This window comes from Protomyctophum bolini (assembly GCF_963924005.1).
Source record: "Protomyctophum bolini genome assembly, chromosome: 9".
Lineage (NCBI taxonomy): Eukaryota > Metazoa > Chordata > Actinopteri > Myctophiformes > Myctophidae > Protomyctophum > Protomyctophum bolini.
This window is the reverse complement of record NC_137870.1, coordinates 15,633,237-15,660,920: the sequence shown is the minus strand read 5'-3', so window position 1 is coordinate 15,660,920 and position 27,684 is coordinate 15,633,237. Positions and strand designations below refer to the sequence as shown.

General features: G+C 42.6%; 1 protein-coding gene across 1 annotated transcript in view; it reads right to left on the bottom strand.

Moving 5' to 3' along the window:
* The window catches only part of dync2h1 (dynein cytoplasmic 2 heavy chain 1), a 268,404-nt gene that overhangs the window by 220,070 nt on the left and 20,650 nt on the right, over window positions 1-27,684 (bottom strand). Inside the window, exons 22-39 of the mRNA XM_080771399.1 lie at window positions 27,495-27,622; window positions 26,946-27,095; window positions 26,560-26,765; window positions 25,488-25,643; window positions 25,235-25,349; window positions 23,118-23,288; window positions 20,777-20,935; window positions 19,545-19,613; window positions 19,298-19,452; window positions 18,104-18,236; window positions 14,721-14,838; window positions 14,387-14,499; window positions 13,770-13,883; window positions 12,904-13,054; window positions 6,991-7,196; window positions 5,612-5,794; window positions 2,352-2,534; window positions 276-499 (exon numbers count right to left, since the gene is read on the bottom strand). Of these exons, the coding sequence (XP_080627525.1) occupies window positions 276-499; window positions 2,352-2,534; window positions 5,612-5,794; window positions 6,991-7,196; window positions 12,904-13,054; window positions 13,770-13,883; window positions 14,387-14,499; window positions 14,721-14,838; window positions 18,104-18,236; window positions 19,298-19,452; window positions 19,545-19,613; window positions 20,777-20,935; window positions 23,118-23,288; window positions 25,235-25,349; window positions 25,488-25,643; window positions 26,560-26,765; window positions 26,946-27,095; window positions 27,495-27,622 (2,734 nt within the window). The remainder of the gene's footprint in view (window positions 1-275; window positions 500-2,351; window positions 2,535-5,611; window positions 5,795-6,990; window positions 7,197-12,903; window positions 13,055-13,769; window positions 13,884-14,386; window positions 14,500-14,720; window positions 14,839-18,103; window positions 18,237-19,297; window positions 19,453-19,544; window positions 19,614-20,776; window positions 20,936-23,117; window positions 23,289-25,234; window positions 25,350-25,487; window positions 25,644-26,559; window positions 26,766-26,945; window positions 27,096-27,494; window positions 27,623-27,684) is intronic.

Sequence of the window (27,684 nt, the reverse complement as noted above, 5' to 3'; positions counted from 1 at the left end):
TTGGGGTCATGTGATCAGTGACATCACAAAGGCGTATTCTGCAGGCCAAAAAGTACATATTCGTACACTATGTGATTAGGATGTGTTTAAATGTGGTACGTAGGTAATGCATGATGACACATGTATCAATACACCAACCTGTGCCTGTGGTGTCAACCAGTCCATCACACACACACACACACACACACACACACACACACACACACACACACACACACACACACACACACACACACACACACACACACACACACACACACACACACACACGCTACCTGGCCAGGTTGAAGATGGCCGCCAGCTTGCGCCCCAGCATCTCTCCGTCCTTGAAGCCCTCGGAGTAGAGGATGACCTCTGCGATGAGTTCATTGTCGGGCCGGCTCATGGCCACGGGTCTGAACAGCTGCTTCAGGTTGTCGGGCAGCTTCTGCCTGCCGCCGTAGCCCTTCCCCGCCGGGTTCATGGTAATGAACACCCCGGAGTTGGGGTCCAGCTCCACCTGGGGTATAGGGAGAGGGGGACAGACCAGACAGACCATGTTTTAACTTTGTCTTTTTACTTGATCATAATACAGCATCACACAAAAGCATCTAAAGTAGCAGTCCGCAAGCTTGCAACAAGCTTGTTGATCTGCTACTTTTTAAATTTGAATCCTGAAAAGTAAAAGTGGTGGACAGAGACCGAAATATATGCCATCGACGTGACAATAAAGTTGAGTTGAGTTGATACTACGCCTGTGTTAAACGCCCAGGGTTATTTAGGACCATTAAATCAGAGCGCCCAGCGATTTACAGCAACAGAGCACATTTAGCAACGCACCAGGCGCTATCCCGGATGTAGCTGAAGTAGCTTGATGTAGTCAAAACACTCCCGAGGCGATCGACAACGGGAGGTATGATTAATTCTAAGGCGACTAGCAACGGGACCGCGATGGGCCATCTAAAACATAATCTTTGCTTAGAATTGGACGGAATGATTTAGATCAAGAGTTATTCACGTTTTAAGATTTTCGATCTGATCGGTTTTGATATCAATAAATCTCAGTCATTGTATTAATCTCCATCCAGAGCGCTGGGCGTTACTGTTTGATAGGACGGAGAACTCCGTTTATGCCGCTCGGGGTGTTAATGGAATCTGCCGAGTCACCTTCAGTTATCTTTTGATTGACTGAGGTTTTTGGCGTTCTCTCCAGCAGTTTAATGGTCGTCGACTGCCAACGTGTGCTGCTGCAGTCCCAGCCTTGTGCCAAGCTGGAACCTGGAGTCCCCCAGGCCCTGCAGGGCTCTACACTAGACCACCTGCATGTTTCCCTCTACAGAAAACACCAAGCTGTCACATCCCCACGCCTTGTGAGCTTGTAGCTATTTTCTCCATGTCGCATCACCGTACAATCAAGTATAAAATATTGTCTAAGTGGTTATGGCAATGCAGGCTATTTCAGCAGGAACATGACAGCATAATTATGTTCTGCTATAGTGTGTGTGTGTGTGTGTGTGTGTGTGTGTGTGTGTGTGTGTGTGTGTGTGTGTGTGTGTGTGTGTGTGTGGTACCTGGAAACAAGATGAATGTGTTTACTTGTATTGCTATAATATTGTGGGCTTAAGACAATAGACATTGGGCCTGATTCACTAAGCTTTGGTACGCACAACTTCTACACTTACTTTTAAACAGATTAATCACAAATCTATGTGTTTGTTTTTTCGTGTCATCTACACCGAAGCTCATGACAGCTTTTGGGAAGTCATATGTTCCACAAATCATGCATACTGCATAGCAGTTATTAAAATGCATCATTCGTCATGGAATAATACAATTAAAATGTTTATGTGCCCAACATTTGTCAAAAACAAATATGTCCGTTAATAAATCTAGGTTATCTTTGGATACACACATGATCCAAATGTAAAACCGATTTTTGTGTGTGATTGTGTGCTTGGATGTGTGAGTACGGTACGTCAGTGTTACTTTTGCAGACTAACTATGATGAGAGATTTTGGTCGACTTTTCACAGATGAAAATTAAGTAAAAACTGAATCAAAGCTAAGCTATGATGACTAAAACTAAATAGATTGACAATTTTGTCAACAAATAGACTAAAATGTTAGTGAGGGACAGGCTGGATGAACGTTGCACTCTGGAAATAGCAGATCTACAAGCTCTGCTATTCTCAGCATGCAAAAAAGTGTAAAATCAGCCATCAAGGCCCACCAAAATACTGTTGTCTATATTTAGTCTAAAAGATTTCAGATTACTGAAATATGACTAAAGCTAAATTTAATGTTATTAAAAAACTATGAGCTAAACTAAATCAAAATGAACACCGGCACGCCATGTGTCTCTGTGCTGCCGACCTCTTTGCCCAGCAGGTCACAGTTCAGCTTGTGGTTCTTCAGGGAGTGCTGGATGGCCTGGATCTGCATGGAGACGGCAGACAGCACCGCCTCCTCCAGGCGGTTGAACTCGTCGAAACATCCCCACGCGCCACACTTCACCAGGCCCACAAAGATACGCCCCATGGACTTCACGTCGATACCCTGAAACACACACAGCTTTGGATTACTATACTTGTGTTAATAATAATGAATGAATTGCATTTTTATAGCCAAGTGCTCAAAGCGCTTTACAATGGTTCATTCATTCATACATTGGGAGGTGAAGTGGCGAACAGTCGACGCCAGCGTCCTCACTTCCCACATTCACACACCAATGGTGGCAAGCTCACACCGACCAACTCATTGGAGGAGGCAATGTAGGGTTCAGTGTCTTGCCAAAGGACACTTCGACATATGGCCAGGAGGAGCCAGGATTCGAACCGTTAACCCAGGGATCATTGGACGACCTGCTCTACCTCCTGAGCCACAGCCACCCGTGTTGTGCAAATCTACAAGCACACGGTGCATGACACCAGCTCAAAACCAAGCCATAAACTAAGGCATAATTCTAGCTCCAACCTCTAAACCTAAGCTCTAAGGGCTCCATCGTATGCCATTCTTTATCCGCAAGTAATAAACATTTTCAGTGAATTACGCATTTAGGAGCTTCCACTGTGCGTAAACGTTATCTTACAGCCACACAACCCACTATTCATTTTGCCGACACCTATATTTGTGGGTAGAGGTGTGTCTGCAGGCATGTTGATGCGCTTTCCCTATATTTACTATCTTATGCACACAGGTTTAGGACAACGGAAAGTGCGTTTTCGACCTGAGTTGGAGCTGCCTCGGCTTGACGTACAGTATGCATGTTGCAAAACATTCACAGCTCAGAGGTCTCGTTCTGTCTTAATTCTCCACAAATCTGTGATTGTAATTTCCCTCTAATCAGCAGAGTGTCAATTCCTTGTGCTCATTGTGCACGATTCCCTCGTTCAGTTTGATCACCTCATCACCCCATTACGCAGCACATATGTAATTCCCCATAATCAGTAACACGTAGCCGATACTTGTGTCAACCAAATGAAAGGCAATTAAATGCTAGATCGGTGTCATTTCCAATGTGATTTTTCCGTAGTTCAGTGAAAGTCTATTTAATTAATCCGATTTCCCGAAATTCCGTTTTCATTGATACCGAAAGGCCGGGGTGGGAGGGGGGGGGCAGCACAACTTAGTTGTGTTGGTCGTAGAGTGGATGGCAGAATAGTCAGATACTGACGTTAGATACAACGATCTGTATCTAAAATAAAGATCCAGGGCATAATGGATTATGGATAATAGATCTCTTAAAGGGAATGGTACCCGGCACACTGATTGATTCAAGTTGCGTAACGCCCAAACCACACCTATGCATAATGTAATGGGTAGCGTAGGTGTTTTAAGGATTTAGGTGGTGGCACAAGATAGAATTTCTTACGGGGGAACGCCTCTTACACAATACTAAATCCCCAAATTAAGGAAAAAGGGCCGCTGCCGCAAAATTAGAAGCCCTAAATGCGTAATCCTAACCTCAACATGAATCCCCCCCCCCCCCCCCCCCCCCCCCCCCCCCCCCCCCCCCCCCCACACACACACACACAATTTAGTTGAGTTGCTACAACTGCAGAGCGCAGGTTTTGTGCTTAAACAGCCAGACTGAGTCAGTAAGGTGGAATTTATACTTTTGTTATGCTATTCATCAAACTTTCAATGTTTGCAATTTGGCCCTGAAGCCTGAATGAATTGCACATGCGGAAATTAAAATGCTGTTCTATAAATGAGTACCGTAATGAGAACAAAGAGAATTAATCCGCATCGCATCCTTTAAAAAAATACTACACGGATGCATTTTAAATGCACTGTAATTTCTTTGCAGGTTAATATTTTAAATGGCAGACAGGAGGATAGCTTGCAGCAGAGCATTTAGTTGTGTTTGTTGAATCCATACTGGCTTCCATTTCATTATAATTACTGTTATCTTTTTGCTGAAGACGGGTCACTCAGATCCTGGGTCCTTTATCACTTCATAATTATGTTTTGAGCCAAAGTAAGGATTGCAGGGCTCTAACTATCAATCATCCGTTACTTTTATCCATGAATCAAATAACAGATAGGTGTGTCTTGGGTGTGGGAGGCATACAAAGAAAAGCAATAAAGAGGAAAAATAAGAGGTTGGGAACAAATCAGAGACACTACATCCAGAGCGACTTACAGAAAGCAAGAACACCACAAGGTAATACATCAAATGCATGTAAATAATAGTAATCGAGGAACATAGGTAAACCGAGAACCTACGTCCAAGGTCGTCGAGGCTATAGGGCAAGTGCTACAGGCTAAGGTGGAGACTGAAGAGGTGAGTCTTCATATTATGGCAGAAGATTTGTAATGAGTTTGCTGTTTCTAATTGCAATGGGGTGTTCATTCCACAGTCTAGGAGCCAGAAGGGAGAAGAGTCTGAGACGTGTGGAGCATTTTCACGGATGAACCACTGCTCTACTGGGACTGTGTTTAAGTGGTTCTTTGAGGTGCTAAATGATGGAGAGTTGGTAACCAAATGGACCCTTATAGATCTACGGTCAAGAGTTTTTGTTAAACATCTGTATTACTTAATTTACATGACGTCTACACAATTACAGAATGTAGAAGAATTTTTAGTTTGCCTGTTATCTCTCCTATGGTACCAACATCAATACAGCATGACATTGTGGACAAAATCGTATCCAACTAGAACAAAATATTCTAAGCTTTAGGTCTGACTCTCTGAAAGGGTAAATCTCATCAAATGGTGATCCGTGGCTCAAATGCCGAATAAATAATGGACCTTGATATGAAAAAGGTTGAAAACCACTTCTGTACGTCATCACCAACACCAGGACTAAACATTCTCTATCGAGTGCTTTGGTGCTGTACCTCATCACAGTGGAACACCAGGACTAAACATTCTCTATCGAGTGCTTTGGTGCTGTACCTCGTCACAGTTGAACACCAGGACTAAACATTCTCTATCGAGTGCATTGGTGCTGTACCTCATCACAGTTGAACACCAGGACTAAACATTCTCTATCGAGTGCTTTGGTGCTGTACCTCATCACAGTGGAACACCAGGACTAAACATTCTCTATCGAGTGCTTTGGTGCTGTACCTCATCACAGTTGAACACCAGGACTAAACATTCTCCATTAGGTGCCTCAGTGCTGTACCTCATCACAGTTGAACACCAGGACCTGCCGTCCAAACAGCCCCCCCAGGGCTTTGACGGACTCGGTCTTCCCGGTGCCGGCGGGCCCGTACGGGTTCCCCCCAAGGCCCATCTTCATGGCCTGGGTCAGCGTCAAGTAGCACTTATCGGTCAGCGGCGTGTGCACCAGCTTAGCGGCGTTCCCCTGGTACACGCATGCAGGAGGAGGGAGGGAGAGAGGAGGTTATTTTTTTTACATTACTGGAGTATTTCCAATACTACACTTCATCTCAGAGGATTTTTTTTACTCCATTACAATTATTTGACAATTACAGTTACATACTGTACTGTAATTATTTTGTGGATTTTGAGTATTGTTACAAAACATGCATTAACCACTTCAACCCTATTTAAACATATGCTATTTGAAAGTAGCCAATCAGGCCTGGGCCTCTGGCGTAGCGTTCTGGGGGCCTAGGCTGCAAATGTAGCCTGACAGCATGTCTTTGGTGCGTGTCATTCCCCATCTCTCTCTCCCCATTTCCTGTCAGTCTACTGTCCTATAAATAAAGGCATACAAATAAAATAGCCGATCAACAAGCTCACAACATGCCACAATGTGACACGTTTTGAGCAAGTACACATGCTATACTTGTGAATGTTATACTTGGGACATTATGCATATTAAGGGTTTAACTTTTTGGTACTTTTTGATGCCAATACCTTTATACTTTTAGTACAATTTGAAAACCATACTTTTACTTGTAACAGAGTATTTCCAAGCTGCTGTGATACTTTTACTTAAGTAAAAGATGTGAATACTTATTTGTGAATACTCCACCACCACTGATGAATGAGTGGAGGGCACTAAAGGGCAGATGAGGGGGTTTAGGCAGCAGTTTTGCAGAGGGACTGCAGCAGAGAGTACATCAAGGCATTTCTAGTAAGCTATATAGATCGATACCTGGACCAAAACTGCCCCCTAGTGGTGAACACTAAAATGTGGGGACTTGAATGTGATTGTGGAGCTGTTCCGAGTAGAAGGATGATGTGAATTAAGGATTTGTGGCATTATATAATAGTCATTGTGTTTAAAGCCAGGGAATGTTCCTGCAGTAAAGTAGCTTTTGCAGCTTCCTGATGAACAACAAGGCAGGCAGCATTTTGAGGCCAGGACCTCAATATGTGTATCGAACTGTGTAAAGCTTTGGCAGTATTTGTCTTATATAACAGTTGTTCTCAAAACTTTGAAGGCCGCGACCCCCCAAAACAATCATATTTGAAACCCCACCCAGACAAGCACTCGGAATTGTAGTTGAGTTGAGTCATTACATTTTGTTCGTACTCATAAGTATAGCTGAAATGTGTATGTGGCAGCATTTGTCCTACATCTATACATACCTGGTACTCATAAGTATAGCTGAACAGTGCATCCACCATGTGTATGTGGCAACATTTGTCCGCTCCTATGTAGAAGCGCAGCTGCTTCTTCCACGCCCAGGAGTCCGGGCTGCTGACGCACGATTGACTGAGCTGCTTCACCACGCTGATGTTGTGGATGATGTCCAGGATCAGAGCCTTCAGCTTCAGCTGCAGAATGCTGGATTCTACACAACACACGACACACGTACTGTACAATACAACCACAATCTCACAGCAGATTGGCTATTTTCACAATCTGTCACGCAGCAAAGCATATCGTTGCTGTTGGGCAGAAACATCATACCTCCATATAACCTTTTCGTTTTTGCCTAAATTAATACCCTACTTGATCACACTACAGCGTCACACAAAAGCATCAAAAGTAGTTTGAATTTGAATCCTGAAAAGTAACAGTTTTGGACATAAGAGGACTCCACCCGAAAGGGATGATATAGGCTTATAATAATAATAATAATAATATATACGATTTATATAGCGCTTTTCTAGGTACCCAAAGTCGCTTTACAGAAAAAGTACAGACATATTTATTAGAAAACTATTTAAAAAGGTTTAAAAGGTTAAAACTAGAAATCAAAAATCAAAGAGGGACAAACAAGAAGGGGTGTGTCAGTGTGTGTGTGTGGGGGGGGTTATGTAGGGAAAGCCAGTTTGAAAAGGTGGGTTTTGAGTGTGCTTTTGAACATTTCGAGGGTGGGGGCAGCTCTGATGTGAGTTGGGAGTGAGTTCCAGAGAGAAGGGGCAGCCACTGCAAAGGCCCGGTCTCCCCATGTCCGTTTGTTTGATTTGTGGGGTTCCAGTTGGTTGGCAGTGCTTGATCTGAGGGAGCGGGAGGGGACATGGCGGTTGATGAGTTCAGAGAGGTAGAGGGGGGCCTGGTTGTTGAGGGTTTTGTAGGTGATGGTGAGTATTTTAAATTCAATCCTGGACTTGACTGGGAGCCAGTGGAGTTCACGGAGGATGGGTGTGATGTGGTCCCTGGATCTGGTTCTGGTGAGCAGGCGGGCGGCGGAATTTTGGACATATTGAAGTTTTTTGAGGTGGTGACGCCATACAGGAGGCTATTGCAGTAGTCGAGTCTGGATGTAATGAAGGAATGAATGAGTGTTTCAGCGGCAGTGTGGGATAACATGGGACGAAGGCGGGCAATGTTACGGAGGTGGAAAAAGGCGGTTTTGGTGATCTGGTTATAAGGTTTAAGTAGCTAAATGTATGTAGTTGAAAAGTTTTTTCCATGGAGCAACAGTGATGTGTGGGGATGCCCTCTTTTCCAGGTGTTTTGGCTTAATTGTGTATAAACAATAACATTTAACTTCACTAAAACTATGCCTAAACCTAACCCTAACCTCACAAACACTATGCTTAACCCTGACATAAAACACATTTAGAACTAAGAGCAAACTAAGAACTACTTAAAAAGAATCCAAACATAGACAATTAACTCTGATGACACTTCAACGGACAGATGGCGAAAGCAAACATTCTTTGCTTGTACATATACAATTTTGTAAGGTACAGAACACCAACTCAGAAACATAACCTCACAGAAATGATGCCTAAACCTAACCTCCAAACCCTGTCCGCCTCGGCCAAACACCTGGGAAAGAGTGAGTCTCATTATGTGTGACGTGTGTTGGCTCTACAGCAGCAGGCTGGCAGGAGAGCTACAGTGCAATCAGTGGCAGGCATCACTGATTGGAGCTGCTGGAAGTAAATGGCTGGCACTGGCAGAGCAGTCTAATGACCCTGGACAAATAGATGGACCATAAAACCTGGCAGCTGAGTTGGTGCAGCCTGACTAACTGCATGGCTATTTGGCTCAGACACGAGACCAAAGCCTAACATATGAGCTGTGGCGCCCCCAAGCTGTGGTGCCGGGGGCCCACGAGGCCATTGCAAGTGGGACCCCCAAATAATTGGCAGAATACTACATTTTGAATGAAAACAGTGTTGGAAAAGAATTATAGTAACTTAAAGAATATTGCGTTAGTTACATTGATCCAAGCCAGAACAAAATCAATTGATTGATCAATAAAAAAATGCATTTGGACCACCCATCTGACCACTTAAGTGAGTACCAAGTGGGCCCTGATCCAGAGAAGTTTGGAGAGGGTGGAAATTAACTAAGTAAATTTACTCATGTTAGTTTCATTGTTTGAAATATTGTAATTAAGAACTCAATACACCTAGTTACGTTGCTGCTTAATATTATTAATACACAACACACATTAACAAGCTCATAGTGGCTTGCAATGGGAAGCGTCGTGAGCTTATACTGTAGATTGGCTAGGCCTATATAAATACATAAAAAGACTAGTTGTGAAAAAAATGTAATGTGCCATATGAACCAGTGTGAATAATGTTGACACCACTACTTTTGTACTTTTACTCTTGAGTAGTGAGTACATCTTCCACCACAGATGAGCAGTGTCCTGCTGCCGCGTGTATGGGTTACACAAAGTGCTAGAGTATGTGTAATTTAATTCAGTTGGATCCAATCACTTTCAGAGCCATAAAGTCTCATCAATCAATAGGCACCTACTGGAATCTGGAGTTACTGGAAGTTATGGATACTTTCAATTATTTGAAGTATTTTGGCTATTTTCTGAAAATGTTTGAAAGTGAAACTGCTAAATAAGACTGTCTGTGGGTTTTGTAAATATTGAACCAACCAAGGAAATAGTAAGAGCTTATGACTAAATAATAACTACATTGGATCCATTGGAACAAAGGTTATTTGTTTCCATTTGCTGAAGAGTAACAGTTTTGGACATACAAGGTTTCCACCCGACAGTGACGGTACGGTTTACACTGACAGAATGTCCTGCAAACCAACAACAGTGATTCAATTTCAGCGTTTGATCCAGACAACTTCAAAAAATTGCCTCTGTGCATTTGTGCCTAAGATATCGTTCCGCAACGGTGCGTCTTGTGTTTTCCAAACCTTGCTGTGTGATCACGGCCAAAGTAATAGCTTGGAGGATAAATAGATGGATGCATTAAAAGCATTCTCTGGCTCGGAACACCAGAGCAATGGATGGATGATGTTAAACTAGGCAGGCCTGCTATTATTTAAATGATTGTTCTTAAAGGACCACTTCACCACTTTTCCACTTTCTACTGGTGATCTACAGTTCAGGTAGATCACCACCCATCAGGCAAATCAGGCATAATTAATGAAATGGTGGGTGTGTCTTTTAGTGTTTTAACAAATACTGTACACTTAAAAAAAAGAAAATCTTCCTCATATATTAATAATACCTGATGATTATGTTTTAGCAGAGTGGTCATCCCTCTATGTCAAACATTATAAAACTCAAACTAAATTAATTAAAAGAAGAGCACACTTGGCTGACATTTTGCCACCACTTCATGAAAGTGATGATGTCAATACCTGGAAAGGATGGACTTTTGGAACACTCCATTACCTCTGAAGGACTGTTTTCTTTTAACAGTAACAGGGGGACACAACTAAAATATAGTTTTTTACCCAATTTTAAACAAATTAAAAAAAAAACTTTATATGAGATATATGTTTAATTAACATTTTCTGGGCTCAATATCTAGTCAAAGTTGAACGAAATAACCCTATAAAACTATAAAAACACAAACTTTATTGTTCTTATGCTATGAAAACACATCAAGGAAACAAAATTATGATTTTTATAATTTTGTCTTTTTTTCAAATTTATAAATGGTTTTGTTCTGAGGGACAGAAAATGGCATGAATTAGAATGACCCGCATACTCTTCCCTCCATCGGTATATATGCTATGTATTATATATCTACAGCATATCTATAAATGCATGGAATCTCTGTCTGTCTGTGTCTCCCCTGTATGTCTTGAGAACTGTTCGACCGATCAGCTTCAAACGTGACAAGTGTATCACCGAGGACACATGGGAGTGTAGTGCTGAGTGGGACGTCAGTCGGACTAGCGGTTCAGTGGTTGACCAGAAATACTACCTCTAAATCCACAACTGCCTGTCTGTTTGTGTACCTTTTATTTATGCCCATATATGCAGATCCCTGATGTCATCGATATGACGTCAAAGACTGGCCTCACATACTATGATAATGAGCACTCAAGGATTAAAGAAAAATACAATCTCATGACTGAAAATAAAATAAAGTAACAAACATTTGTGAAACAGCGTGAAAGGAGTCCACCATGCACGCTGTGTTTCAAAATCAATTAGCACAACGTGAGGAATTAGGATGTTTTGGTAGCCATACAGCTACACCAGTTGAAGAAATTGCAGATTTAACCTTTGCTTTTGTTTTGTGAAATATTTGAGATCATTAGGATTATCTGAAGATTGAACTTTTTTTGATCACTTCAAATTCACAAAATACTATTTTATCTTAAAATATGAAAGAACCAAAAATACCTCGGTCGGGTGCGGTGCCGCCATTTGAAGGAAATCTCGAAACAGGTCGGAATCTAACGAAATAATCACAGATCCATTCGGGGTTGGTTTTGCAATTTGAAAATGTTTTCTAAACGGGTCGGAATCGGTAAAATGTCACAGATTAATTTCGGATTTCGGGACAATTTTTTGGACCCATGAAGAGCGCTGTTGGATTGTTTATGTCCAGTGAGAAAGCAATGTTGTACATTAAGACAATCATCTGAGGACCCCTCTCCAAAATAGTTTGGGGACTGCCCTGCTGGTCCAGACCCACAGTTTGAGAAACACTGCGGTAAGACACCAAATTCCTCTTTTGAGAATCCGAGCTGAAGAAGTTTAGGAACTGGCTGTGTGCGTTGGAACCATTGTATATTATCTGAAGCAGTCACAGTCCACAAGCTTTCTATCTCCTCCTGACAGGAGCAAAATGACTTTTCTCCAACACTGTGACCTTAGAAGCCAGCCTGCAAGACAAGATGACCGTTCAGGAACCTGCCTCTTTTATACTGCCACTATCCGACGGAAACCATGTATGTCCAAAACCGCTACTTTTTCAGGATATTGTTGCTGTCGGGCAGAAACCTAACTTTTTTCGTAAATTAACATCCTACTTGATGTCAGCGTCAAACTAAAGTATCAAATGTAGCAGATCTGCAAACTTGAAACGTTGCACATTTTGGACATACCGGTAATGAGGTTTCCACCCGACAGAGACGACATGGGGAAAAAACAAGAGCCTGTGTTCCAATGGATCCAATGTAGTCCAAATAATACTTTACCCAGTGGTTAAGGCAAACTTAACCACTTTCATGTTCACAATAAAAAATAAATAATTGCCATGTGACACGTTAACTTCAGATTGGCTATTTTACAAGATAGAAGTTTTCTGTCTGACACTCACATTCAGTGTGACTGATCTTTCTACCTGTCTGGGTTTTATGTGGCGTTCACTTAGCCTCCAGGTCATTAGATTAGGCCAGCGGCAATTACTCTCCCGTCATTTCGCATTTCGCATTTTGAAAAGCTGTCATTTCGCATTTTGAAAAGCCGCCATTTCGCATTTTGAAAAGCCGCCATTTCGCATTTTGAAAAGCCGCCATTTTGAAAAGCCGCCATTTAGCATTTCGCATTATGAAAAGCCGCCATTTCGCATTTTGAAAAGCCGCCATTTCGCATTTTGAAAAGCCGCCATTTCTCATTTCGCATTTTCACATTTCGCATTTTTTCCCCGCATTTTTCCCCCGCATTTTTTGCATTTCGCAAGCGTGTCTTTGTGTGTGGCTGGATATCAGGTCAGTCCGCCTTGGTAGTGTTTTATCTCTCAGTGATAAATAGCGGCCTCCTCAAAATAGGGAAAACTCTAACTCCAACCCCTAAACCCAACCGCTACCCTTAAACTGAATCTTATCCTAAACGTAAGCGTAACTCTCCAAATATAACACACACACACACACACACGTACCTGTGCTACTCTGCTCTTCAGAGCTGGTGTCTACATTAGTGTAGTGTTCTAGTTTTGCAGCCAGCTCCAGCTCCACCTGCTGTAGACTCTGATCCCTCAGAGCTTTCTCCGTCTCTTCAGTGAACTGGATCTGCTCCGCCAGGCACAGGATCTACACACGCACGCACACACGCACACACACACACACACACACGCACATACACACGTTAGTTTACTTGTGAGGTTTGTTAGTTTACTTGGCTCAGGGGTAGAGTGGCCGCATGGTAACCACAAGGTTGCCAGTTGGTGCCTTGCATGGTTTCCGCTGCCATTGGTGCATGAATGGTTGAATGCACAACAACCTATGTAAAGCGCCTTGGATAAAGGCACTATATAAATGCACCATTTACCATACAACTATTTTTTAATTACATTTTGACCTGTTTTGCCCAGTTGAACTCATCCAGTGCCAATCACATGTTTTGAGTTTTGACATGTGCTGTGTGGGAAACAGGACATCACATAATCGCAAAGTCTTCTAACTTGAGTAAAAATGAATTACCCCCCACTGTTTTTCTGTAAATATATTTGCTAGTATTGAGGATTTTTGTACAGTACTGTCTTTAAGCATTGAACACATAGGAACACAAAGCCCTCAAGGCGTTTTGTGTAATCCTTTCAGCATTGTTGTATAATTGTACCTCTAAAGCCCAAACCACACAGTAGGGACTCCTTGGGACGTTTTAAGGTCAACCACACCAAGTTGCATTGGTGTGGTTGACCTCTTGTATAATATAAATTAATTTGCTAATGTAGATGGGGTAAATTGTTGGAATTATTGTACTTTTTCTAAACTAAGATGATGAAAAGGATGTGTGCGTGTGTACCTGTGAGGGGTAACGAGAGGGGTCCACATCTCCTTTCTTTCCTGCAGACACACACTCATACAGCAGGTGTTTCAATGTCTCCTTCATCTCTGAAGAAAGCTCACCCAGCCACACCTGGGGAGCACACACACACACACACACACACAGGTTTATTAAATGTAATAGTAATGATTCCTATAGTGTTTGTTCAGTAATCAGTAGCAGTAGCAGGCTCCCTGTCTCTCCAGTTCCTTAGTAAACAGAAAACACATGTTCAGTTGGGATACCAATTTTGTCCAATAAGGAGAGAGAATCTCACAAAGGTATTTTATCAGCATCAAATGTATAGTGTTCCACTTACAATTGTGTCTGTTTAATTTATTCTTCATTTTTTTACCCCTGGTACTGAACAAACGCTTTAGAGCAATGATAAGAATATAGAGCTATTTAAGATTCAATGCAAACCCACTATTTTGTAACCCCCCGCAGTTTAGAGACTAGGATTACTGCATGCTTTTTTGTGAGGAACTCCACACATAAAGGCCCTTTCAACAACCCCGCCTCGGATATGGGCCTGCCCCCAAAATAGCACTTTTAAGCATTGATTGATTTGACAAGCATGCGTGTCATATGCTTACCTCCACGTGGTTGGAGATGCGGATGAGGTTCCTGAGTGGAACCACCTCTCCCTCTAGAGAACGCATGGCCACGATGTGCTGGCACTGCTCATCAAACTGCACACTGTTGATGCCTACACGCACAACACGCACAAAACGCACACACACGTTAAAATTACTATACTTGTATGGACATAAACATTTTAGGTTGGCATTGAAAATAGCAGGGGAATAGCCGAATGTGGCATGCAGGCCTGGCTGGGGGTAAAATAGACACCGCTGGTCGCAAGGAATATGCAAGAATGCTCATATACTGTATAGTCTATTATGTAGCTCAGGGGTAGACGTCTCTGACCAGCAAAGAGCTTCTTGAGGTGAGATTGGATGACGGTCGGGTTGGTGGCCTGGCCCAGGATCTCCAACAGGTCGTCATCTCCAATGAAGTAGAACCTCGGGAACGCAGACCGCTTCTCCTGAAACCCACAAGGACACAGGTTTGAACTTGTGAGGGCATCTTTAGGACGGCATTGAAAATAGCTGAAAATAGCCGACAAATGTATTATGATGAACCTAATGTCTTTCTTGTGAGGACCAGGAAAACAGTCCACACAGCGTCTAGTTCTCATAGTCTACTGCAGGGGTTCTCAACCATGAACCGTCTGACCGTTCATAAAATGTTCGCGGACCGGTATGGCTGGGGGGTGGGGGTGGGGTTGTGCATTGAGGTCACGCATCATCGTACCAAAACACGGAAGACAGTTGACTGGCCTCAAGTCGCCTCCCCGCTGCTATATTATATCACATTCTCAACATAATGTTCCATCATTGTCAGTGACCATATCATTGATCCTGGTGACGCACGGTTATGTATTCACATTCGGGAAAACTTGGGATTCCCTTCTCCCGTACCAGTGGGACATGTCCGCGTACCAGCACAGGTCCTCCACATCTGTTTCCACATCTTTACATACGGAATAATTTATTCGTTGTCATCTCAGCAGTCATACATAAAGTGCTTGCCTGTTGTTGCTTGGTATGAAATTGCATTACTTGTGAAGAACTGTCATTGGACAAATTGTGACTTTTAAGCCTCTTGGTAATCTTCACAAGCGAAGGACGAACATGATGATGCTGTGTGTGGGAGTGGGTGTTGGTGTCAATGCAAAGTGTTCACACTTCAGTGTGAAAAGACCAAAGGTCAGCCCAAATGGGGTGTGTGTCATGTTGACACCAGGCCCGGCTAGCTCTACCCAGCCCCTGAAAGACTGTAAGGGGCTTCATTAACTGACCATTCACGGGGCTTCGAGCTTCATTAACTGACCAATCACAGGAGGGGGCTTCATTAATCCACCATTCACGGCGCTCCAGGCTTCATTAACTGACCAATGACGGAAGCTGGGGAAGATCCCGGCTTCTTTAACTGGCCAATGGCATGACTTGACGCAAGTTCACGGCAGCCATCTTGCTTTTAATTTACATGGGCGAGTGGACATTTAATGCAAATAAATTAATTATAGGTCCAGCAAGCAAATCGTGATGGTCTGTTTGTGCTCAATGGGTCACAATAACAATCCGATTTTAGGTGTTGTGTTTTGTATGACCTTTTGGCCAGTAGTTTTATATCTATCTCAGCTTTTGCCTGATAGCACAAATGCTAACAATGGCGACCACAACGTTAGCAGCATTTGATGACAGGTTAGTGGTTACCATAGCAACGTACAGTGTGCGCAGACTTAACGTGAGTTGTTTACCACAGAAACACACGATGTAACATTATAAACTCATGTAACCTTGTGTGCCCGTTTTTTTTTGACCAAGGCAGACCATGCTAACAGTGTTAGCGTGTTAGCATCACACAGTTTACAGGCTCAGTGTTGCATTACTAGAATACTTTCAAACATGACAATCCAAACGTTTTTAATGTGAGATGTTCTGGTGAGTTGGTGATCACAGAGGATTGTGTATTATATCAACCTGGGATTTTTATAATAGGCTATAAATTGTGTGCCATCTCTTACAGGCTGTCCATGCTAGACAAATAGCCTATAATAATCAAATCTAGAAGCTTGTAGATTGGCTATTTTCACATAGCAGATTTGGTCTATTAACACGTTATTTTTTTTGTTCCACCCTGCCTGTAATAGTTCACCCAACACTGTGAGCTTGTAGATCGGTTATTTTCACATAGCTCTGATGTAGGCTATATTTATTTTGGGGACCACTTGGAACTGACTTAAGGACCCCTGGGGGTCCCCTGACCCCAATCAAATTTTCAATGACTCATAGCCATTAATGACAGGTGCATGGGACATTCACCTAGAATCTAGGTGAATGTCCCATTTTACCCATTATAAAATGTTGCCTAGTTTGCCATTATCTAGGTCCTAGATAATGGCAAACTAGGCAACATTTTATAATGGGTAAAATGAGTTTGATGCTGTATAGCCTAATGCTACAACAGTTAGAAATGTATTGCTCCTATGCTCTGTAGAAGATAGGGCAGATCAATTTGGTTCCATTTGTATACTCTTACTTATACTATAATATTAATAATAACCTAACATGTTTCATATATTTTATATTGCACAGTATTTTTGCACACTTTGCATGTTTGTACAACAATGCACATTTACTTGTGTTAAACCTGAAAATAAATGTTTAAAAGAATGTTATTACATCGTTGTGTTGAATTTTGTTCCAGGGCTTAGTTATGTATTGGTTAATAAGTAGTGGTGCATGCTTTAAACTTGGGTTTTACAAAATGGGACTTAAAAAACTGAAGAAATTATCAAACATTGTGTGCTGGAAGGGCTTGTCAGTTCCTTAAAGCAGGAAGCAAGGTGTTTATGCAAAGACAGCAGATATCGCTATAACTATTATGTGAGCATGCTGATTAATATCAACGTTCAGTAAACGCATACTTGACTCCCTGCAGTGAAAAATAATTTGGTTGACTGTAGCAGTTACTCGAAATCACTCTGAATCCAATGCTAAAGGTTTGCCATTCACTGCTGTCATAAGTCTACTCAATATCGTTTTGTTTTAAGCGGGGCTTGAACCGGTGACACTGGGACCCCGAGCTTGGATTCGTACTTCCCCTTCCTAGAAGCTAGTTTTAACATTTCAGTGCTTTTTGAAAATATTCGGATACATTATCGCTTGCAGCAGGATTGTACATGAAGCTGAGTTAGAATTGCACCCTTTCCCTTCCTTTTCTCTCTCCTTTTCTCTCCTTTTCTCTTCTTTCTTCTCTTTTTCTTCTCCCCCCTTCTTCCCCCTCCATTTTTCTTCTTCCCCCCCTCTTACAGTCTAATGTTCCCCAGCTTTAGCTCAGTCGGTAGAGCATGAGACTCTTAATCTCAGGGTCGTGGGTTCGAGCCCCACGTTGGGCGTAGGCATTTTAACACCTGTACCTCTGGTCTACCTTTGGACATTTGGTCCTCACAAGTATAGGAAAATACAACCACACACATTTTCAATGGTAGGCAAGTGGCAAGCTGACAGATCCCATGAAACTGTTGCGTGCATGCTCATCTCATGCACACACCTTCCCGTGGCCAGAGCTAAATTGCATTTAACTTCACACTGAAACACTATGTCATTATGTCAAAAACTGTTACTTTTTAGGATTCAAATCCCAAAACAGCAAAAGTATGTGTGTCGCTGTAATATGATTAAGTAGTAGGGCATTAATTGACAAATAAAGTAAAACACCCCCCAAAAAATATGGTACGGTACCTCTAGGAACTCGTTGAGTGATTTCTGGCAGCGCTGTAGCTGATCCAGGATGGTGACCAGGGAGTTCCTGATGCCAGCCCTGGAGCTCAGAGAAACCACACGACTGTCCCTATGAACATCTGACATTATAGACCTGGAGCACACAAACAAACAAACACAACCAATTCAGTTCATAGTTTCATTTTCTACCAAATACAACATAATCTACCAGTAAGACACCTGAGGGCGAGAAGCTAAAGGGGCAGAGGTTGCGTGCGCGCATCCGCCTGGGTGACAGCAGACTGCTGGGCGAGCACTGTCGCTTGCCATAGGAATGGGTGATTAGATCAACATATCCGCCTGAGTGACAGCAGATTGCTGGGCGAGCGCTGATGCTTTGGCAACTTTGAGGCAGGCCTGTCTACAGTTTAAATGGACAGGTATCAGTCAAAAGGGAGACATCGAAGAGGAAGGATGGATGACATAAGGGATCTCCAAATATGGGCTTAATATTAATGACATCACGTGATGTTACAAGGCATGACCATATATGGGGCGTGACTGACTGACTAACTGACGGGAAATGCACGATTTCATAGTAAATGCAACGTGGGGTCGCAACAAAGGACATGATGTGATCAATTTGGATTGCTTTGAGATGCTACCCAGCTGTCCAACACTAGAGGGCGCAATCAGACTAAAGTGTAGATTGCAAGCAGTTAAAAGATGATGCTTTTGGACCCGATTATTAGCATGCACAGTTAAAGATAGAAAGATGGAAGGACAGACAGACTTTGTAAAATACAAAATCTTAAACGTTTTAATGAAATCCTGAATTAAGCTTATAGTTTTGTCACCGGCACGCAACTAAGTGTAAATCATAACTTCAACCAACAACCTAAACCTAACATCTTAAATGCCTAAATCAAACTAATTGTAAGACTGATTCTAAGAAAAAACAACAGGAAAATGGTCCTCACAATGTCTATTGGGCCAGAGAACAGATATTATACCTGGGCACTTCAGAAGACTACCCAAATAAAATATTGTGTATTGGAGCACTCGACTGGTCTGCACATAATGTATTGTTTGGCAGCAGGGGTGACTGACGTTTCCACTTCCTCAGTGTCAAACCTTCTTCTGGCTGAGGTACACAGGACTTCTCCTTACAACTATTGGGCATTTGACACACACAAATACAAAGAGAGAGAGTACCTGAAGTCCTCGTCAACCTTCTTGAAGCGGGCCTGCTCTCTGGGCAGCGCCCCGCGTCCAAAGATGGGCTCCAGGTAAACCCAGCGCCTCTGGATGGCGTTCAGGCTGAGCAGGTACTCATCCAGGTCCGACAGACGCACCTCCCACAGACTCACCTGGACGCATGTGTTGAGAGAGGAACATGAGCTCACAGCTTGACACGCTGTATCAGTGTTTATTTAAACACTTAATAGTGTGTTGAACTGACCTTGTCCTGGAAGCCGCTGTAATATGGAGAGTCCTTCAGAGACTGCAGCAAGCAGCGGTTATCTCCCACCTAGACAGAAGCAGAGTGGAGAGAAAGCCTGCTATCTGTCCCAGATCTGTGTGTTGTGTTCAGAAGACAATTTGCCACTACAAATAATGCTGCGCCCACACCAATAGTGTCGTTTAACTAGCCGTCTTCTGAGAAATGGAGAGGTTGAAGATGCATGGAATAAAGCCAAATTAAACCATCTCATGACTGAACCATTAGTTTTTGTTAAGGCCAAGGCCGAATCTGTGTTTTGTGAAACGGCATGAAAGGTGGCCCCAGAGACATGCTATTTTTCTGCAACACGTCAACCATGTACACCTGCTCTCTGTGCACATTTCCATAAAGAAGGGGTTCTCAAACCTTTTGGTCCTGGGTACTCCTTGGAGGGGTACCCAGCTTTGATCCACTCAGGCCAGCAGAGCTCTCAATGGAGCACAACTAACTTACATAGGAAGATGTCTCTCGTAACCTTGGACACACTCAATTTATTGCATTTTGCCAATGCACTGTGAACCTTCGCTCGAAACTGCTAGTGGGAATTCAGCATGAGGATTTGTTCCTAAATGGCCTGTGTGGTCAAATGAAGAGTTTAAATACCTGGATTATAAAATAAATAAAAGTGCATGTATGACACCAAATTCGTGTGACCGCTGCTTTGGAACTCCCACTACGGTGACGTGACCTTCACCTAATCAGGTGGTTCTCAAACATTTGTCACGGAGCCTCATCTGAAAATATGTTCTGACAGGGACCCCAAGAAGAGAAGATTTTTGTTTAAAAATGGAAAATGATTCAAAATGTTCCTTTTTTTTAGATTAAAAAAAAAGGTGATATTTTTGAATAGCCAATTTATACATGTAAAGTGATTAAAAGTATTGTAATGAACTTTGAGAACTACTGATATAGACAATAACCTCTCCGAGTTCTCTGCCTAACGCTGCCTGTGTCAATAGAGGGTATGCGCGTGACATAATCCAGACATACCGTGACATACCCAGAAGTTATGCAGGAGCGCCTACTGAGTGGCAAAAAACTTCTTTCTGTCCTTGATGGCCAGAAAATCTGATTGCATTAAACAACGTTTAAAGACAAAACTTTGCACTTCACCTTGCCACACAGTTTGCCACTCACTTTATGCATGTGCATACCTCTATTAGGCCTAAGTGTATGAGTGTGTACTGTACCTGGTTAACTATGTCCTTCCAGTCCTTGATGAGGGTGAGCGTGTGTCCAGCGCTGTCGGTGTACTCTGTGAGGTTGAAGGCTGCCGCCGCGCCCCACAGCTCCAACTCCCTGAGGGCCTCCCTGATGGTCACCTCTGCCTGTGCACGGCTGTTCAGGTCCTACACACACACACACACACACACACACACTTTATGCCCACCCAGATATTTCCAAAATGAACGGCCTACTTGATCATACAGCAACGTCACACAAAAGCATCAAAGCTGCCATGTGACAGCTGTCAGTAATGACCAGATTACTTTGTTTGGAGGGTACATGCTGCACAACAGACTCCCTGTAGCCTGTTGTGTAACAATGGAAGGCACAAAGACCCCCCTGGCAGCGGCAGTCAGGCATGGCAGATCCTCACACTCTGAAGTTGAGTTTTGTCAGAAAAGCTTAGCAGGTCAGCGGGCCAGTGGCGCAATGGATAACGCGTCTGCCTACGGAGCAGAAGATTCCAGGTTCGAGTCCTGGCTGGCTCGTAGTTTTCCCTTATGGGAAAGCATTTTTAGAGAATAGTTCCTAAACATGAAATGATGATATACGTCATATTTGTCAGGTGAAACAAGCGCTGTCTCCATTGTGAATCTGTGTGTCTATGGGGGCAGACTCCTACTGTCTTAGGCGGCGTTTCAGAGTATGGAGACAGACTTCCATTGGCTTATGTGGCTTTTTGGAGCAGTGCATGTTGGCCAACCTTAATGCATGTTCGGAATAACGGGACTTCGGATCTATGGGCAGTTCCCGGGCCCACAGGGGCCTCAAAGTTTATACAGCTCAAATAGGCATTTATGGACATCAGGTCAGCCAGACTGGGTGTAAGGGGCATCATGGCCTTGACGGACATCCCTCTAACTATTAGGAGTTGCATCGTGGCGCAGTCAGTAGCGCAGTCACCTCACAACTATAAGGTCCAGTGTTTGATTCCTTTCGGGTATGCTGTGCGACCTAGGGTAGGTACATGCAGTAATCTTGGTGTCTATACTCTCTCCCCCTGGTTAGCCTGGGTGCCTGATGAAGGGGAAAGGATGTCCGTAGTCGGGTCGCGGGAGCAACAGCTCCACCAGAGAGCTCCAAACTTCCCTCTCCAGAATCGGTATCAATACTGAAAAATACTAATACTAATTTGATTTTAACTCACAACATTTTTGAATCTCTCATAAAGGAGGCCAATTCTGGCATAGCTATGCTATCCGAATGGTTTCTTGCAAATAAGTTATCACTAAATGTAAATAAATCTAATTTTATAGTTTTTGTGAGCAAAAACAAAAAATACTGTCATCATAGAGCTAAGATCTCTATTGGTGGGTTTGAAATGAGTCACGTTTCATCCACCAAGTTCCTAGGAATCCTGGTGGATGAAAAATTGTCTTGGAAAGAACACATACGTACATACAGTAACCAACAAAGTTTCAAGATAATTTGGTATCATCAGAAGAATTAGGGGCCTGGTTCATCAGGCTTGCCTTTTAACCCTCTATTACAGTTTGATTTATCCATGTCTCATTTATTGCAATACTGTTTGGGCAAGTACTTATACATCCAATTTACACCAATTATTAATTATTCAAAATAAATTTGTAAGAATAGCTACCTCTTCTCACTATTTGGCTCCATCTGCTCCTTTGTTTAAAAATCTAAATGTACTGTCTATCTATGACATTAACATAGTACAATCCTGTTCTTTCATATATAAATGCACTTACCTTCCAAATATGCTTCCTGCAACTTTCAAAGAATATTTTAAGACCAACTCTCAGGTTCATGATTATAATACTAGACAATCTGACAATATTCATCCTCCCTTCAGCCGTACCACTCTTAGCCAGTTCTCCATAAAAGTCAGAGGTTCTTTACTCTGGAATTCACACATACTTATTGCCAACTCCGCATCTTCACTCTGTAACTTTAAACATAGATTGAGGGCCAGCCTCTTGAAGTTACCCTCTCCAATTTAACGTAATGTAGCGCATACACGCTCGCACGCACGCACGCACGCACACACAGGCACACACACTTCACAAGTGTAAATAATGTATTTCTTGTTTTTGTTTGTTATTTTCCATAACTATGTTTGATTACTTTGTCTTAATATTTGTATATTATTATATATAATATTAGTTAAATTGTATATTAACTTTGGTGAGAACCACATATAAGCCCTCCCTGGGTTTCTTTTCTCACCTGCACACACTTCTTTTATTGATGTTACCTTTTTGTACTGTTTTTATTGTGCGAAATAAACTAAACTAAAAAGAAGGAAAGAATTATACCGATACCAAGCCCTAGTGTGCGTACCTTGAGTTCCAGGGCCTTGTCTATGATGGTGTCGGCCACGTTGAGCAAGTGGTTGAAGGTCAGGTTCTCCAGGGTGGTTCCCCTGGGCAGACCCAGCAGACGGAACATGTCCAGCCAGTGGTCCTGAGACAGATGCTCTCCACGCACATACTTCAATACCGGAACCACACTCTGTACAAACACACAATGAACCAAGGTAACTAAAACTAATTAAATAACAAAAAACGACTACTACTTAAACTTTAAGTAGTAGTCGTTTTTTGTTATTTAATTAGTCTTAATGAGTCTACTGTAGAATACTTTAAGCCTTAAAGTATCCTACAGTAGACTCACCAATCACATAAAGTATATAAAAATGCAAATGGCGAAAAAAGCTTGAAATCATCAAAGCTATGGCACCCAATATTGCGTCCTATGGTCTTTTCAGTGGCTTACACTAGATGGCGATGGCTGGGATAAGGGCTCATTTTACATTTCAATTGCTGTGCTTGACTTTCAGCTGTTTCCACATCTTTACATACGGAATAATTCATTCATTGTCATCTCAGTACAGCAGTCATACATAAAGTGCTTGCCTGTTGTTGCTTGGTATGAAATTGCATTACTTGTGAAGAAACGTCATTGGACAAATTGTGACTTTTAAGCCACTTGGTAATCTTCACAAGCGAAGGACGAACATGATGATGCTGTGTGTGGGAGTGGGTGTTGGTGTCAATGCAGTGTTCACACTTGTCAATGCAAAGTGTTCACACCCCATTTGGTCTGTGTGTCATGATGACACCAGGCCCGGCTAGCTCAGTCGGTAGAGCATGAGACTCTTAATCTCAGGGTCGTGGGTTCAAGCCCCACGTTGGGCGCAGGCTTTTGATTTCCATTGATGTATTAATTGATTCTTCCACCACCGACAGTGTTTGTACCTTATCCGTGATGTATTTGACTGAGAGCCTGCCATCACGCAAATTCCAGCTTTTCAACAGGAGGAGAAAACCTTTTTATTTATTTTGTATGAGTTAATAGCACAGGCAGAATCTTCACATACTAGACTAGAGCATGTCTGAAATAAGTGTCAGAGCTGAAATTGACATGTAAATATGAAATAAATGCTTAAACATGTAGCTAGGTGTAATGTTAGAGACCACAGAAGTGAACCTTTCAAGCCTGTTTTCTCAACTCGCTGTTTTCTGCAAGACATTACCGGTACTCTATAAGCCAATATTATCTCCAAAACTGATGAGTCAAACTGAACAACATCTCTATTTGAAGCTATGATTTCCCTGCTTTCATATGACATGAAAATTCAAAAAAATCCAATGGCAGTTCCTCAGCCAAATTTGGACACGTGTCCATGATTTAAAGCTGTCTACAGGGGCGGACAATCGTTTAACTTTCTTTCACCCGTTTTGTCTTTTGTTTTGTTTTTTCATTAGTTAAAAAAAAAAGTGATTTAGTTATCGGCCGTTGAATATAGCATGTTGCTTTGAGCAACAATGTAATCTGGGAAAAATAAATCCAAGATAAATGCAGGCTGTTTTTCACTTCCGGTTCATCTCCTAGTAATCTAGTATCATTTATATGTTGACGAAGAGCGCCATCTAGTGTAAACTACTGAAAAGACCATAGGACGCAATATTGGCTGCCATAGTTGAAGGTCTCAGGTCCCCCGACCCGATCCACATATCCAAGTGTCCCTGGAAGCTGCCCCTATAATAACTTTATTTATATAGCACTTTTCTGGACAAAGTCACAAAGTGCTGTACAACAAATTCACTAAAAAAAGCAGGAAAATCGAACACAATTAAATAGATGCAACATATAGCAAATCAAAAACTTACAGCCAGCTGGCCAACAGTAGAAAGCATATTTAAAGATGCAATATAAAAACAACAACAATGTAATAGATAAAAATACCGACAAACATTCAACGGGGCAGGGGGGAATGCTTTTCTGAACAAATACGTTTTGAGAAGAGATTTAAAGGATGCAATGGTATCTGCTTGTCGGATGGTTTTGGGAAGGGTGTTCCAAATTGTATGCACTTTGCATAAAATTTGAATGCACTTTGCAATAGCAGCACGGCTGGTTGTTGATGAACACCTTTATACTGTGCTATTTCTCACCTTGTATTTGTCCACCTCCGCCTGCAGTTTGACAGACATGGTGGTCGGCTGCTCCACCTTCCTCAGTCTGTCTTGCCAGGTGAACAGAAACTCCTCAAAAATGTAGGTTTTACTCCTGCAAATACACATGCACACGTACACACATTTTTGCATTTTATAACATGGTGGTATTTGTGTGAGGATTTTGCAATCATTGGTGTTTCTCTGCTTTTCATTTTAACCCATGGCCCTTTGACCAATGGCCCTACAGTACCTGAATGTGATCCAGTCTTCCTGGGCCTTCTCTGTGAAGCCCTGCATCCACTCCTCATACAGAGACCACATCAGACTGCACTCCTCCATGTCTCTGACGGTCTCTTGGGCCAGAGAGAAGTCTGGAGCTTCCAGGTCAAAGTGGACACAGTCCTCACTGAGGAGGTGAGACGAGACGGGTACAAGGATAAGATGGTATGAAGGTTTCCTTTTCACAACATCATAATCATATGAAACGAGACATGAAACGAGACAAAACTACGGGACAATGGTCCTCACAATGTCTATTAGGCATTTGACACACAAACAGAGAGTGAGAGAGAGAGAGAGTGAGAGAGACATAGAGAGAGAAGTGAGACAGAGAGAGAGAGAGAGAGAGAGAGAGAGAGAGAGAGAGAGAGAGAAGCGAGACAGAGACAGAGACAGAGACAGAGAGAAATGAAGAGATTGCAAAGGGACAAGGGAATGTTGAGGAAAGGGGATGAAAAGGAAACAGGAAGAAATGAAGGAGTCAGGGACTACATGATTGAGCGAGATAGAAGGAAAGGAGGAAAATGAGAGAGAAGAACAGACAGAACAAAATAGGGGGAAAAGTGAGAGAAAGAACGAGACTTAATGGCTGTATTTTTGTTAGAACGAAGCTCTCTATTAAATGATACCTTCTCAGTGTGATTAATCGCCGATGGGGAGAAAGGCCTAATGTGGGTTTAATGTAAACTAATCTCATCTAAACTTTATCCATTTATCTTCCCTTTGTTCAATTCATGTTCTGTATGGCTGAAGCATTATTGATCTGGATCTAGGCAAGCCATTAAACAGTATGGTTGAGTAAAACTCAACCAACACAGGCAGTGTGTATCTATTGATTATTCTATAGATTACTCTTTTTTTATTATTATTAATAGAACATAATTGTGCCAAACCTCAAATAAAATATTCATGTGTCAACACATAAAAAAGAAAGAAATTATGTCAAATGACCTTTGTATGATTGTTGATATTGATACCGTTATATGGAGATATTCTTTCTGCCCGACAGCAACAAAATGTTAATAATATTGAAATGAACTCACAGCAGCTTGGTGCGAACCAGCTCCAGTTCACTGAACTCCTGCTGCTTATCTTTGATGGTCTGCAGACAGGCCAGCAGGGCCGCCTGGTCGCCCGTCTCCAGAACCTCGTCCTTGGGCTTCAGCTGGTCCCAGCGGGCCCTGAAGCGTTCCAGATCCGCCCGGTACACCTGGATACGACCCTCCGCATTACTGCGCATGGCATCCACCTGGACAGACAGGGGAAGGACATGGAGGGAGGACCAGAGGAAGGAAGGAAGGAAGGAAAGAAAGAAAATATTATGAATCAGATTATACATTTTTGCTCATAAGTAAATTATGTGTAAACAGAATAATGCAGGCAGGCCTTTCCGTTGGACCGGTGTGTTATGAGTGTGTGTGTCACACACCTGTTCTTTGATCATGAGCTGGTGACTCTCCATGATGAGCTCCAGTTTGTCCCACTTGGCCCTCAGGGAGGACAGAGAGTCCACACCCCCTCCAGCCACGGCCCGCAACAAGCGGTTCTTCTCCTCTGCACATTGGAACTGAGGCAGGATCTACACACACACACACACACACACACACACACGTCAATAAACACACGTGCTCTCCTCTGGCAGAAATGTTGTATGCCCATATCTCATCTTTTTAAAGTAAATCTCTCTTTTTTTCTCTTTACATTTATTCATATTTTAATTTCCATTTCTGCTAAGCAGCAAACTTTATATCCTTCAATGATGACCGGAAGAGCTTCCGTGTCCCAGACTGTATGACCGGAAGCTTCCGTGTCCCAGACTGTATGACCGGAAGCTTCCGTGTCACAGACCGTATGACCGGAAGCACATTTGAAAATGCCAACAGTCTGGCTATGGGAGAATACTGGAACACAGGTCCTTTTCCTGAAAAGTAATACAACATACAAGGTCACCACCACCCGACACATGCACGTTTCTTGCCTCAGGTTTGCGGGCTTTTATCCGTGCATGTCTGCCGTTGGCCTCTGCAATCTCCTCTACCCTCTCTGGGCGGCTGGACAAGGCCTCCGTGGATTCGGACACAAAGCTCTCAATACTCTGAGTATGACCTGGAGGGAGAAGAAAGGAGTGGAGATGAGTGGAGGACAGAGAGAGGAGGGAGAAGAAAGGA